The sequence below is a fragment of the Motacilla alba genome, chromosome 4 (genome assembly GCF_015832195.1).
Source record: "Motacilla alba alba isolate MOTALB_02 chromosome 4, Motacilla_alba_V1.0_pri, whole genome shotgun sequence".
NCBI classification, from domain to species: domain Eukaryota; kingdom Metazoa; phylum Chordata; class Aves; order Passeriformes; family Motacillidae; genus Motacilla; species Motacilla alba.
The window spans coordinates 69,813,377-69,828,772 of NC_052019.1; the positions used below are offsets into that span (position 1 = coordinate 69,813,377).

Genomic DNA, 15,396 nt, shown 5'->3' on the forward strand with positions numbered 1-15,396 from the left:
TATGTAAATGAGGGATGGAGTTATAATTAACAAGGACATAACAGGAAAATATCAGCTTCTTCCTGATAGATGCACCAATTATGAAGAATAAAGACACGGCAACTTCAAATCCACAAAAGGTAATTATATGGATTAATGTAAAAAGCTACTGAATGCAATATAATGAAGAAACTCTATCTTGTGACTGTCAGAGGGAAGCTTCACTGACAAAGCAAAAAATCAATTAATAAAGTTAAATCCATGAGTTTTGAGAGATTCCAGGCAATTAAGGGCTTGTATTTGAGAGAGTAGCTTAGATTACCTTTAAAAAAGCTCCTGTCTTTGCTTAGTCAGGCACAGAGATGTGCCTGTTTGTCCATGCACAGTGTGCTCCATGGTTCTTTCCTTGGCAAGGATAATTGTTAAGCATGATCTATTCAACTGTCCAAAAAATAACCACCTGTGGGTTCAACAGGGAATGCTGGCTGTAATTCCACAATTACAACGCAGTGAAGACAGGGAGGGGATGGAGATCACTGAGCCCCCAGTGAAGGGGGGGATACCTGTGAAGCCAGGGACAGCAGGCAGAGAGGGAATAGCTGTGTGGCACCTGGCCTTGGGAAGGGAGCAGCTTTCCAGCTGTTAAAATTCAATAGCCCTTCTCCACCCTGCAGAACCTTCAGAATCAAAGGAAATAAATACATTCTGCCTGCCATGGAGCCTGTGCAAATCCCAGGAAGGTTTCTGGCCCTGTGTGCCAGGGATATGCAGCTTCTCCCCTCTTTAATGAAAGATAGGGAAGGCAGACCCTAATCACCTAAAAATCTGTTCCATATTAAGGGTGGGCAAGACATTAGTGCCCTTCCTCCAAAGAGACAAGCTGTGACAAAATAAGTTTGGACTGTCTTAGCTGACAATATCTTCTTAGCATGAAAAAGAGGTGAGGTCACAGCAACAAAATTGAGCTGCATATTATATAAATTAATGTGCACATATGCAAATTGAAATGGCAAGAAAAAAGTCCTTAGGACCAAGCCAAATCCAGTTTGAGTGACAGATTTGCCCTTTAGACAGAGGAAAATGCTTGACACACTGCAGGTTCCAGGATTTACATCTTAATCCTTGCTCTGTGTTTTTAATGAGGCCTGGCTGGGCTGGGAGGCTCCTGCCTATCCTGCAGCTCTGTCATCTGCCTGAGATGTGAAGGGAGTAGGAGAGGAGCCCAGGTGATGAAATGATGTTTGCTCCGTGGCCCTTCTCCTACTGCACGTTAAGTGATGATAATTTCTCAAGATGTTCTTCCCTCAAAGGAAAATTAAATTGATTTTGCTCAGCCCATCAGTCTTTCTCCACATATCTAAAATGCTCTAGATATCTTGGAAAATTATGTTCTAAAATATAACGACTCCAATTCTATGCTTCTGACTTTAATGGTGTCAATTTAGTGGCAGTTTTTACCAGCTGGGGATTTTCCTCAATGTCTCAGCTAACAGTGGTGCTCATCTCTGAGGTTTTACATTTTAGTGAACATTTACTTGTTATATATTATGTAAATATAGTCCCACATGTGAAATTGTCACAGGATTGAAATAATCAACTTACTAAATGTCTGGCAAGACGGGCTGGAAAGCATACAACTACCTTAATATTTAATGCTAAAGCACAAGATTTACTGTCATGAGATGACTTTATTTCCTTCAGCAAGGAGAGGAATTAGTTTGGTGACTGTTGCAGCTGATAAGCACTATCTCAATTTTACATCTTCCTTGCCACCCTAAGTATGTTTCTATTTAAAAAAAAACAAGGCAGATGCACGCTGCCTGGAATTCTCTTCTATTACACTCACACACCTCAGCTGCTCAAACCCTGCTTTCATGGTTTATCCTGCACTGCAGATACTTTTGGTTTCTGGTCCCAAGTAGGGATGCTGGTTCTTGCTTAAATTAGACCAAAAACTATTTTCCTGCAAAATTAAGTGAAATTATGACCATACACAGAATGCAGTTTTTTCAAATGAAGGACAACATTAGCAGGGCTGGGGGGGGGGGGGGGGGGGGGGGGGGGTGTAAACCACTGCAATCATTTTATCTTTGAACTCTGCAAGAACATGAAGGTCCAATCAATAGAAGTGCTATTAATAGATAATAGGAAAAGTTCTCAAGGGCCACATAATGGAGGCACAGAAAATTGATGAAAACAGAGTTTATAACCTATTCAGCATTGGCAAGGCCAATAGGGAGAGAAATGCACTGCCCCATCTCACATGCAGCACACCCAAATTCCAGGGGCTGGGGAGCCAAAGCAGATCTGTGCACAAGGACCAGCTCCAGGAGCAGCACAGAGCTAACAACCAGTAATAAACATCAAGTAAAGCTCACACAGGCTTAACAACCTTCTCTCTTTCCCTAGTAGCTGGAAATATGTCCAAAACAAAAACTGGACAAGTGGCCAAGACTACCTATTTCTTCTCAAAGCAACACCGTTTCCTTCCATTTCATTTCCAGCGGGCTTAGCTTGGAGGAGAGAATAAAAATAACATTAAGTAAATTAAAAATTCATTTATGACATAGACACAGCTTCTACCACAGGCCAAACCCGAAGCTTTGCTCATTCACACTTAAGCCTGAATTTGCTATTCAGACACAGCCCAAAATGGTCCTTCAGGTAAGTAAATCCCAATAACTTCATGCCTAGACGATGAGTAGTACTCCTAATTCTATTTTGGGTTTTAAGCACATTTTCTCAAGCTTCACTAATCACCCAGAGCATGGGTGACCCAGTATACTGCTGTCTCTGAGTGGCTGGATTCGAGTCCTGCCATGGATCACTGCCCCAGGGGATAATATCCTGGGCCAAGCCACAGAACCAACACCTCCTTGGATACTCAGGCACTCTCACTACCTTTTCTGGCCCATCAAACTATCATGGAACAAATTAAGCTCCCTGTAATAGTCCTATAAAAAAAAAATGAGCCAAGAAAAATAGTAACTTTGCTAAATCCATGTTAATTTCTTATTTATTTCAGGCTTTACTAGAGACTCAAAATTTACTGCGCACTCAGGTTGCCAATTTTACCTTCAACCTTGGATTTTCAGGAAAATTTTACCACACAGGTAAGAAGGAACTTGATGCAGTTAAACAGGTGACAGAATTTGAAATCTAGCTTTAAACATTGCTTTTCTAAAAAAACCAGTGACTCACTGGGAAATATATGTTCCACCATTTCGGTGTCCAAAGGGGTAAAGCTACACTAATGAAGAGCTGCTCAGGTACACAAGGATGCCCTTGGTGTTTTCCTGACAGATGTGTGGTGGTAAATCTTAGTGTTGTAAAGGAGGCAAAGTGGTTGCAGAGATCTCTCTAATTCCTCCGGAGACAGAGCAAGGTTTTTCAGGTGTGATAGGTATGATGAAATAGAAAAGATTGGGAAAATCATGTCTCAGAACCTCTGAGGAGGCAGAAGTGTTTCAATGGGATGCAGCAGATTTTGTTATGCCTGTGAAGGAACTCTGTCTCAGTAATCTGCAAATCACGAGGGATAATAAATGAAAACATGATGAAAAGAAATTTGTATTGAAACCTGTGCTTCTGTGGAAGATATGGCACTTCCACACCTGCTCATCCTTGTGACTCCTTGCTCCTTTTTGCTCCATTTCTTCACAGCACAATACCCCCTTTTAAAAAATGTTATTTCTTTTCCTCCTCTTTTCCTTCCCCTTTTCTGCACCCTCCACTCCGGCATCCCTCTGGTGCCACTGAGCTGTGTTGCTCCCTGGTGCTGCTGAGGCAAGAAGTGACTCCCTGCAAGGAGAACCTCCTGTCCTTCTTTCCAAACCCCATAACCCTTTGCAGCTCTGGAGACCAGCTCCAAAATCCTCAGCTGTCAGCCCATTCAGCCGCACTCACTGAGTGGTGCCAGGGAAACTTATCCGGAGCATGGGAGAAGGCAGCAAGAGGATGGGAGGGTGAGTTTAAAACCTAGGAATGAGGCAGTCCCTGCTTTCCTAGACCATGAGGCGGCTGGATGAGTAGAGAGAAGGCAAAATGACGTGTTTGTATCACTGTCATTAAGTCCAGGCTGTTCTCCCCTTGTGCAAGTACTTAATGCTGAGCAACTGCTGCCCAGGAAACCTCCGGGACTAAAGACACAGGCTGGAGAGCCTGGGAAAAATGAGAGGCAGAGGTGCAATGACTTGCCTGCAGTTCAGTAACAAGGCAATGGCAGAACTGTGCTCAGAGAGAAGCTCTGGAACCAGAACTACACACACAGCACTTCACCCTGCCCTGCCTGTGCAGCTGCTGCTGAGCTGGGCACAGTGCAAGGCAGCAAAACAAACAAAAGCAGCCCAAGGCTCTGAGCTGCTCTAAAGCAGGAAGCTGCTCACTTGTGGCCATCTCCAGAGCACAGCTGGGATCAAATATCCCTGTCCACTGTGGAGAAAGGTGATCCATGGAGGGGAGCAGATGGAGGAAGAGATGGTATTACTAATGATATTGTGACATAGTGGGCAGTGGCTGGCAGAGAAGATGTAGCCTTTGTGAAAACCCTCCTCCCTGACCTGCCACTATTTTTCCTTCATCCCAATAGCCTCTGTGTTGTCACAGGTTTTCTGATACAGTGCTGAGCAATTTGAGAGTTGCTACTGCTGGAGAAAGAGAAAAGAGGAGGATATGCATGTGTGCCTATGCTCCTCAGGCTCTCAAGGCTCCCCACAATAGTACAAAAGTGCTTCCCAAGCTGAAGCATGTCCTTGCTCCACAAAGAGGCCTGGATGCAGCTGGGGTTTTAACAGAGCCCTTCATTTACAGGGTGGGGAGGGTCCTTTCTCATCTCAGCTTACTGGAAAACTTGCAGCATGTTCTCCATGCAATATACTCTTTATTGACTCATTATAAATAAAGCCTGGAGAGATGTTCTTTAATTACTGTACACGTGGCTCGCTGACCCACAGAAGCTTTTACTAGCAGATACTCCATTTCCTTAGTGTGGCGTTGTGCTCTGCTTTCCAAAACTGGGATCATTCTAAAACTACAGGAAGGACATGAGTGTGGGGATGTGTTACCAGATTAAACTGTCCCACATTTTCCTGGAAAGATGCTGCTGACAAATCAGATAGTGCAGTACATCAGGCCACATCAGCTGGTAAGCTCTGCACTGCATTAACACCATTAACAAAGAGAATGAGCAGACCCTGTTAGTTCTGCAGCTTTAACAAACACTTGGCACTTGTTCATGCTGCAGCAGTTCAAATTAACACATTCTCGGGATTTGCATTGTAGATGTACAAGGTTATTGGTAGCAGCTTCCAACCATATAACTGCAGTTATAGTTTTCAAATACAGGGTTAAATACTATGCACAAACAAACTTGGCATTATTGCCTCCGTAAAGTGCACTCCAAGCAGACACATGCTCGCCCTGTTGATAGGTTTTATGCATTTTTCACATTTCACATTTAAATGTAGACAGATACAGAAAGGATGTTGATTGTACAAGAAATTAAAACCTCAAGATCCCTTGTTTAGCCTCCAATACTCCAAAAAAGGAGTTGGGCAGAAATATTTAAACAATATTATAATCACCCACAAAATGCTGCATTCAAACCTTGGAGGAGAATTTTTTGGAAATAACACTACCTAAGAATTCATAAAATCAAACAACATTCTTTTCTAGAGTTTGTGAGAAAAATTAATCTCATAAGCAACACCGCTGCCTAAGGTTAAACTTCCAACCTTTCTGCCTCACCTCTGGCTTTACAGGATGGGGTTATTCTTCCTTAAAATGGAAAGCATAGTGCTTCATCTTGTTTGGTTTTTGTTGTAGTAAAAGTGCAAAGTTTTATTAGGTGCATATCTAAATTTAGAAAGAAATTAACGGACAACAGTAGGATTTGTTTCAAGAACCACACTCTGCTTCAGAGGTCAATAAGGCACAAAATTATACTTGGACCTAAGTCTACCATCTCTGATTGTAGTTCTTAATGTATTTCAAATACCCACTGGTTTCCTCTCCATCCCTAACTTGGGCTTATCAAAGAGATCTGCAGCTACCTCACAAACTCCATTTTCTCACTGCTCTGTCCCATTTTGAAAGCCTGTGTTAAGTTTCTTCCCTTGCCCATGTCTGAGTGACTGCAAACGAAGCACATAGCCCAAAATCAGCCAGCAGTCACTCCCAAAATGCAGGGCACAGAGGGAGCAGCCATCAGGCCTTGCTTTTCAGTATGGAATTCTCCAGTAAACAAGGTTGTTTTCTTTTTCCTGCAGCACTCCCATCATAGGAGAGCAGCTTCTTTAGAACTTGCAGAGTGCTGCAAAGAGGGGAGCAAAGGGATTCAGTGACTCTGGGAGAAAGTTTCAAAGTGCTGCTCTCCTTGTGTAGTGGCATTCTTCAAAAACCACTGCAGAAATGGAAAATAAAAGCCAAGAGCTGAAGTGCAGGCACTGAACAGCCATCTCTGGATGTTCCTGCCAAGTAAACAGTGACATCCGTGGAGCTTTTCCCTCCAATGAGTTTAGCAAAACATTAAAGGGCCTGCAAGAAGACAGGATTTCTGTGTTTGCATCAGGAGACTGATTTTGGCAATTATTTCTTAGACTGAAGCGAAATAAAAGCATTCAAATGGCAAAAAATATTAAGAAAATGTGCTAAAAACCACAGATTGCCGGGTAGCTTGAAGGTGAAGCTACTGGAAGGTCACTGTGCCTTTCCAGGCTGGAAAAGCAGGGCAGATGTGTCTGCAGATGGGAGCAGCATTGTGTCCTCTCTCAAATGGAAGCTTTTCTTTGTTACAGCCACATATCCTCACTTCTGCCTGAAGCAGATACCCTTCACTAACACAGGAGGTTTTATTTGGTTTCCTTCAAGATAAAACCTGGCCAAAATTGAATACTGAACCCTAAGAAATATTTGGAAGCCTTTTGCCATTACAGCTTCATGCTTTCCACCTAATTGTGTTTTAGAATTTGTTTCACACTTTACCAGAAATAATCAGATTTCAATTAACCAAGGCTAATAAAGTGGTAGTTACAAGGAGAATAGAGGGGAAACATTGATAAGATTTCATTTTTATCCATATGTTGCTTTTATGGAGAGTATTTTGTATCTAACAGTGACAATATTATCAGGACAAAATGGAAAATAACTGATATATACTGAACTTTTTCTTTAATGAACATGATCATTTGTCCAGCTTCCAAAAGGCCTGGAAAAGAGTATTAATATTCCTGACACTGCTTTGTCATGTTAAATCCAAGCTGCCAGGTTATGGGGATGAAAAGATAGTGTGGCACTAAAATAAAGCAAATGGAGAAAATGGGAAGGGGGTGGTTTTTAAGATCGTATATGTTGAAAAAATAAGTCCTACTGTTTATATTTAATATTCCCGTAGTTTATAAACATAACAGGAACACAGTGAGACAAGCCAAGGACACCTGGGTTTTTTGGCAGACTCTTCTGTCTTTAAAAAGCAATTGTGGGTCTTTTTTGCTTTCTGGTATCTTTTTTGTCCCTTTCTTCCCTCTGCAGGGACTGAGGAGGAGGATGAGGGCGATGACCTGCTGCTGAGATCTGTGGATGAGTTCTGGTGGTTTCCCCACATGTGGAGTCACATGCAGCCACACCTCTTCCACAACGAGTCCTCGCTGGTGGAGCAGATGATCCTCAACAAGGAGTTTGCAATGGTGAGTAAGAATTCCCAAGAGATTTACTGGGGTGCCTTCACTACCATGGCCATGCCTCCCCCACTGGTTTAATGCTTGTCTATGCAATACCTATGTATTTACCCAGGCATGCAAACAGAGGCAGTGAGGTTAGAAACTCATTCCAAACCCAGCCTGTTTGTGACTCAAACTCAATTTTGTCTTAGCCTTTCCCATTGACACGGGCTCTCTGCAGAAGGAGCAGCCCTGCCCCAAACATCCTGGCAGGATCCTAGGGATCAGAATCAGTGGAAACATAGCAGATAGCAGCTGGCCTTCTAAGCTTTAGGTAGCATTTTGTACACAGGTTATCAGCTTGGTAAACCCTGCTGCAAACATCCTCAGTAAGGCAGGGAGGAAGCTGCAGTGAACCCTGAACCTGCTGTGTGCTTTGGGAGAAGCCCTGATGCTGACAGAGCCAACAAGTGGAGCTGCTGGGTTTCACTGTGCCTTTTTAAATGACCTGCTTGAAAAATGCTCTTTATATAGCTAACCTCTTGCTAATATTGACAGACAATGGTTCTTCCCTTTTCCTCATTTGTGCTCTGAACTCCCATGAGCCAACCTCCCCCTTTGCCCAGACCTCCCAGTACTTATACTATTTACAGCCTTTTCAGGATAATTCCGCTGGCTTATTGCGCACGACAAAGAGAACCTGAAATCTATAAATGCTGGCTTTGGACGGACGCTGTGTGGTCTTTGGTGAGGCACAGAAATGCCAAGCAACCAGAGCTAGTCACAGGAGCTGAGGGATACAGTGGGGCTCTCTCAGCTGCTTTGGCAACAGCAATTCCCCAGCCCTTCCCAGCTCTAGAAGGCCAAGGCTCTTCCTCCCAACCCTCACATGAGTCAAGGCACATCAGGAAAATGGCAGAGGCAAATGCCTGAACAAGCAGTTGGAAGCAATTTATTCCCTTGTTTATGGAAATATTTTCCTAACAACCTCTAAAGAAAATTCATTTAAAAAGGCTTAACTGTTTACTCATTATGCCAGACTTCCCCCCCTTCCCATCTCCTGCTTGGCAGGAGGACTTCTTGTCCTTTCTACAGTTCTGCTTCCCTGTCAGCCTCTTTCCTGGCACATCCTCTTCATGTAGCCTGACCCAGAAACCCAAAAGCTGAGACTTGAAATGCAAGAGTAATTTTTTAAACAATCCATATCTCAAAAATACACAGTCCCTTGATTTTTAAAGCTCTGGTGAAATTCTCCTAGTATTTGCAGGAAGCATGGAGTCATCCAGATCCAGCCACCTTTGGGAGTACATCTATAGCATAGCCCGAAAACAGAGCTGGTAATGGAATCTGTTTGTAACTTCTACTCCAGAAAGATAAAGCCTGAGTCCTGAAGGGTAGAGACTCCTTAAGGTGCCTATAAATAAGGAGCTGATGTCAGTGAAAAGCTGCTGTTATTACACTTTTATTTCCTGCTAACATTTCAACAGGGGTTGTATCAACCCCTTGACCTTGAATCTATATGAGCTGTACGATTTACTTATGAGAACATTTCTTTTCAAAAGGCTTCCTCTGAAAGTCTCTCTTGTGGGAGAAATTCATCTTCCCTCTATGACAGCCTCCCTGATAGCTATCAGAGAGGTCCCAGCCATGACTTCAGAGTGGGTTTCATTCCTCCCTGGCTGCCTCATCCTCAGCATCGTGACTTCTTTGAGAAACCAACTCCCCGTTCCGCAGCTCCACTCCTCTAAGCCCTCCAAGTTAAAGCAAACCCATGATTCTTGGATGTCACAAGGTGGATCCAAATTTCAATTGGACATCTGGAGCAATACACAGAAAAGTTGCTTGATATTACATTTTGTTTGTTGTCCACTATCTTTATTTAATATTATACTCCAGAGAACAGAGCTTGATGCTGGTGCCATTTTCTCCTGCATTTCTCATTTACTGACCATATTTCCCCACCTCCTGTTTTGTCTGCACGTAGAAGTGACACTTCATGTCAGCTTCAGCAAGGAAAGCTACAGTAATTATTTGAAAGTGTGATCACATTAATTCCTCACCTAATGTGCTATTTCTTTGTTCACATTTTTTTTCAACATGGCTAAGGAGGTAACAGGGTTTTCAGGAAGGGAGAGGACATCATTATATCCAAGAACAATACTCAAGGATGCTGAAGATCCCAAATAACACCCAAAGGTTCTGTTTATTAAGACCTTTTTGTCTCCTCTGGCTGGTAGATAAAAGCCTTGGCTCTGTTTCACATGGCTTTATCCACACCTCCTAACAAGGCTCTGTGTAAAATGGGAGCTTACAATTGCAGCCCGCCTCAAACAGCCCTCTCACAGTACACAGATAGAAATCAGGTACCTAAACAGTTCTGTAAACACAGAACTAATTGCTAATTAGGTCTCTAATTGCCTTGATCTCAGTGCAGATATGGACACCTCTGTGCAGCTGCCTTTAGGGATTCCCTTCCACGTACATTGCTTGTGAACCAGGAGACTGCCTTCACCCAGAGCCCTCCAAATTGTTCCATGCATCCCTGAGATATTTATCATCTCCATTGTCACTGTCCTATTGCTCTGGATCTGGCAGGCAGCAGGGGAAGCTTTGCCTGACAAAATCCTTAACCACGTGTACCTGAGTGATGGCCCCACAACTGCACCATCCATAGCCCCATTCCCAAAGTCCTCACTGCCAAACCTCTCATCAATATGCTCAGCATCAGAGGAATGAGAGACAGAGGTTTTAACTGTGTTAAAGTAAGTCACAGGCTACCCAAAGCTTTGCTCTCCCAAAGTCATCCTCTTTTTGGAAATAGGGATGGTGTGTTCCAGAGCCTGCCTAAGGAAGTGGGAAATCAGAATTATTTTGATTATCAATTGGGTTTGAGTTGATCATGTTTTGTGGTTTGGGTGTTTTTCTCTATGAGAGGATCCCAAAACCCTTGAAAGATGCTAATGAACAAAATTTGAGGTTAAATCTTACAAACTTATAATTCCTGAAGTATTATTCTTTGTTTATAGGCAATGCAATGGATACACAGAGAGGCAAAAAATCACTCAAGGGAAAGTCTCTGATAGCATATATTCCATAAATAAAGCAAACCAAGTTTTCCCTGACATCAATAACAAGATATTCCTCCTCCCCCTTTGTACATCCTTATCTGACAAAAACAAGTAGAATGTATCTAATCCAAAGCCTGTAGCTCTTTATTCCATCCCCTGGTTTGTTTGCTTGGTGATTATCTTCTGTGCTCATTTGTGAGTACAAAGCCCAAAGCACAGCAGAGACAGGGCAAAAACCGTCACTGGCTCTACAAGGCAGCCATGAGCTGACAGGAAGAAGAAACAAAGATGTAGAACTAAACAAATTAATTGAGAACCTGTCTAGCAGCACTCCTTGGCTCCCACCTCCTGCTTACAACCAACTGCAGATGCACATTAGCACTTCTTCTGCCTGCACCTCTTGAGCTGCTCAAACCACAAGTACACCAGGAGCTTTTAATGCACCAATTAAATCCCAACAATACGAGGGCCCAGTGACCACACAGCCAAGGCAAAAGCATCTACATGTGATGAAAAAAGCCTAATTTGTCCCATTATTAATACCTGTACCTAAAGAGGGGAAGGAGAGCTACCCACTGGAGATTGCCTCTAAAAATGGGCTGTGAATGTGGGATAACATCATCCTGTGCAGCAGGATGAGATGTATTCTGCCTCACCTTATTTTCTTCTGAAATACTCATTTGCTGTATCACCTGCAATCAGACAAAGCCAAAAGGTTGGGCAAACTTAGCTGAGGCTGTATTTAGCTTTTTCATCTAATAAAAGCCTTTGCACCTGCACCTTGAGTGACCATGTGGAAAGACCTACAGTAGACATAAAATTTATTAAATTAAAATTTTGAGTTCTTATTTTCTGACTATGGCAAATCATACCTACATTCCAAAATAAACCAACAAGCACATGTTTTGACATCAAAAAAACCCTGATGTACTTTTTCAACGTAAAAATCCGGAAATTGCTCCTTAGAACACACAAGAAAAATGCTCAGCACAGGTATTTCTTACATCTTGACACACCAGTAGACTCCTCCTTTAACACATGAGTTTTCACTCCCAAAGTAAGTTTAACAACAAAATGAGAGGAAAAGAACAAAAGAGCAACAGAAAATCACTAGAAGGGGACACACAGTATTTAATCTTCACAGGTAAACTGCAAATAGAACTGCCCAAAGAAAATACAATTATTTGATAGCTGTTTCTTCTTAACTCCATATCAGCTATCTGGGTACCTGATGTATTTGTGTGATGAGCTATGTAGTGAGCAGGTTTTATTCAGAGGCTAACTTGTGTTTTACATTGACAACTCCTGAAAAACTGCCTGATTTTATTTGTGAACAGCAGATCACTTCAGCATTCTGTTGCTAAGGCAATTCCAGCATCAAACAGCATCTTGCACATATTCATCCGGATCCCTACTTTGGGATAAGTCATCCAGAGCAGTGTTCATTGTCAACCCCAGCACACAGCTGCCTTACATCTCTCTTTCTGTGTACTCCCTACCCCACATTTGGTGAAGGTTTGCACATGAAAGCTGAGACAGGATATTCAGGTTAGTCTGAGCATGACAAACCTCCCAGGGATGGCAATAAATGGCCAGATTCAAAGAAATCTTTTGATACGGCTTTTTCCTTTTTACATGTCCATGGAAAAAAAGAGAACAGGGTGATTTACCATCTCATTATGAAGCTATCCCTCATTCCACCCTTAAACTGACTTACACCTCTCAAGCAGGTAACAGCGTTAATAAACTGAAATTATATTTTGTTCTCAGTAAATTACAAAACAGAGTTTGGGTTTCTCTTGGACAGGATTGGTCTGAAACCGGAGGTCTTCACTATAGGGAGTGGATCGTTAAAAGTGGTTGCATTATGGGATGTAGGAATGAGTGTTCCCTACAGATTTAACCTAATTTTTGCCAATGAATCAAAACCCTTTCTTTGTAAAGTACTTGAGGATGCCCAGCAGAAGCTGCTGTTCCTGGAATTAAAGTAATCAATGGATAATGTGGGCAAGAGGAAGGACAAAAAACCCCATAAACTAATCATCTCTCATTTTAGCCATTTCTCTCTGTAGATCAGTTTTAAAGGAGTAAAAAAGAGCTGATGTGTCCAGTAGTAAGATGAATTTGGAAGAGATATGCAAGATACCCTGTAGATTACATGATGAACATGCACATATTTCCATATAGAAATGGAGATAATTATTGATATTGATAAAATATAAAAGTAGTCCAAGCTATTTTTTGCTATACCCTAATACCATGGAAAAAATAAGGAGGTGAAGAAGATATGCAGAATATTTATTAAACTAGAAAAGAAGGTTTCTCCTACGTCAGAACGAGGGAACAAAACCTCATGTACATCACTGCAACAATTTTTTCCCTCTGTTTACTAGGTTAGTAAATAAGCAGCATTGGTTCACTAGATTACCTTTAAAGAGAACCAGACAGGTAGGATGCTTCTCAAAATATGTGCAATATGTAACAGAACAAGAGGCGAATGAATCTATTGCATGCAACAGCAATGGAAGATGATCCAGGAGGATTACTCCTCTCTGCAGTCACCCAACTGTAATTCCAGGTGCCTCCACCTCCCCCCATTTCCAGCTCATGCTACAGTAGATACACCTCTGCCTAGGCACAGCAGCCTCTCCAATGCCACTGTGTGCGGGAATAAAGCTTTGACTAATGACATGGGGGAGTTTTCTGTGTGTCCCTAACTGTGTCCATCCCTGTGGCGCCCTGCAGGAGCACGGCATCCCCACGGGCCTGGGCTACGCGGTGGCTCCGCACCACTCGGGGGTGTACCCAGTGCACGTGCAGCTCTACGAGGCCTGGAAGAAGGTGTGGCACATCCGTGTGACCAGCACAGAGGAGTACCCACACCTGAAGCCTGCACGGTACAGACGGGGCTTCATCCACAATGGCATCATGGTACACTGCATTTCCATGTTCATAGCAATACTACTGCAGGGACCCCAGAGGGGGCTGCTTTTCCTGGAGGCCTGATGTCTGCCAGCATCCTTAAAATTCCCTGGGATCCAGCGGTTGTAAGGATGCCCAAAGAGTGCATTTGTTAGGCAGTTTAAAAGAGGGGGAAAAAACAAGTCACAGAGACTCAGGCAACTGCAGAAGTATTCCTCAGAAACTAAATGTGCTCGTGGCCCCATCGACTACCAAGCAAGTCAAGGCTGCACTCTGTGAAATCATTAAACTGCCTAAGACCTCTGTTCCCAGATCTGCTTCATCTTTATGCATGAAAGGATTAGAAATCCATCACCTGGGAAGGTGAGCAGGTGTACGTAATCTCCTCCAGCACTTCTGCAAGGCTGAAGTGTCAGCTCTGCTCCTGAAATTCCCAGAGGCAGGACTGGGACACCTGCCTGACTCTTACACCCTGTGCACACGTGCCAGGGGAGAGAAGGCTCCTCCCATGCACTTAAAAGTGCACAGAGGCCAGGAAAACTTAGCAAGCCCTTGGGCCTGCCCTACCAGCCAGCTGCAAACCTCTAGGCTGGGTGTGCTCAAGTGAACTGACAAATACTCCAAGGGATGGTTTCAAGTCCCAAAAGCTCATCTGAAAATTGCCTGTACATACCAAGTCCAAATTGTGATCCCCTAAACAAGGCAGAGGGAGCGTCTCAAAATCAAATCCCTGCAGAGCAATTGGAATTAATTGGAATTCACTGGAATTCATTTCGAATTACTGCTGGAAGAGACTCAAAATCAGCAGTGTTTTTACACATGTAGCCAAATGGTCAATAAATGCAGGTTTTGGTTGTTGTTTTAATTGAGTAGAACAGGGAAACCAAAGTCCTTCCCCAGGTCAATTATGGTGCTGCAGTACCTGTAAGCTGCTGTTCCTCTGTTCCCAGGTGCTCCCTCGACAGACCTGTGGCCTTTTCACTCACACTATTTTTTACAAGGAGTATCCTGGCGGTCCTCAGGAGCTGGACAAAAGTATCCGAGGGGGTGAACTGTTCCTCACCATTCTCCTGAACCCTGTAGGTACCTTCTTTTGCTGTTTTTTGCATATGCTGACTAGCAGGGAGGAGGGAGGGAGGAAGGGAAGGAGATCAGGCTGGGAAATAAGAACCAGGACCACTCACTCAAAGGTAACAAGCAGCTTCAGAAGGAAGGAGAAAAATGTCTTCTGCCAATTGCCAGCTACAACTGTATGTGCAACCATTTCCTGGGAAACACATTAATTCCAGCTCCTTATTGTTTCCCATCCTGAAGCCAGGGCCCCCTGAGAGATACGTCTGAAACTGGAACTAACCTGTGAGGGTAAAAAAACTGATCTTGTTTGGTCTTTTCCTTTTTCCATGAGCTTGGCTCCTCAGGCACTCCTCACACAGCTCAATGGAAACCCCAGGGCTTAGGCCTGATATCATTCCTCCATCACCAGCTCCCAAAACCAGGTTTTGAGCTGCTAAAAAACTGCCTGATACCATTTAAGACAGGAACCTAGAGGTGCAAGGAGCAAGGGAAAGAGCCAAAATCCTCCATATAGCAGTTACTTTTTCTTGACATTGTCCTCCCTCCTTCCCACTGCACCCAAACAAACTGCACTAGGCACAAGATGAATGTCCCTTGTCTTGCCAGGCGGCCTCATTTGCAGTGAGTTTCAATTGCAGTACTCATTGACTCCTCTGCAGAGCTAAGGAAACTTCAGGTGCAGCTGACTCTCAAATCCA

General features: G+C 43.2%; 1 protein-coding gene across 6 annotated transcripts in view; it reads left to right on the forward strand.

Annotated features, from left to right (window-relative positions):
* NDST4 (N-deacetylase and N-sulfotransferase 4) overlaps positions 1-15,396 on the forward strand; it is a 106,738-nt gene that overhangs the window by 70,023 nt on the left and 21,319 nt on the right. For 5 of the 6 annotated variants that reach the window (XM_038135684.1, XM_038135683.1, XM_038135680.1 and 2 more), the window contains 4 exons: positions 3,005-3,092; positions 7,507-7,661; positions 13,448-13,633; positions 14,575-14,703. In XM_038135684.1, coding sequence (XP_037991612.1) covers positions 3,005-3,092; positions 7,507-7,661; positions 13,448-13,633; positions 14,575-14,703 — 558 coding nt within the window. The remainder of the gene's footprint in view (positions 1-3,004; positions 3,093-7,506; positions 7,662-13,447; positions 13,634-14,574; positions 14,704-15,396) is intronic. The other variant, XM_038135685.1, reaches the window with a different exon arrangement.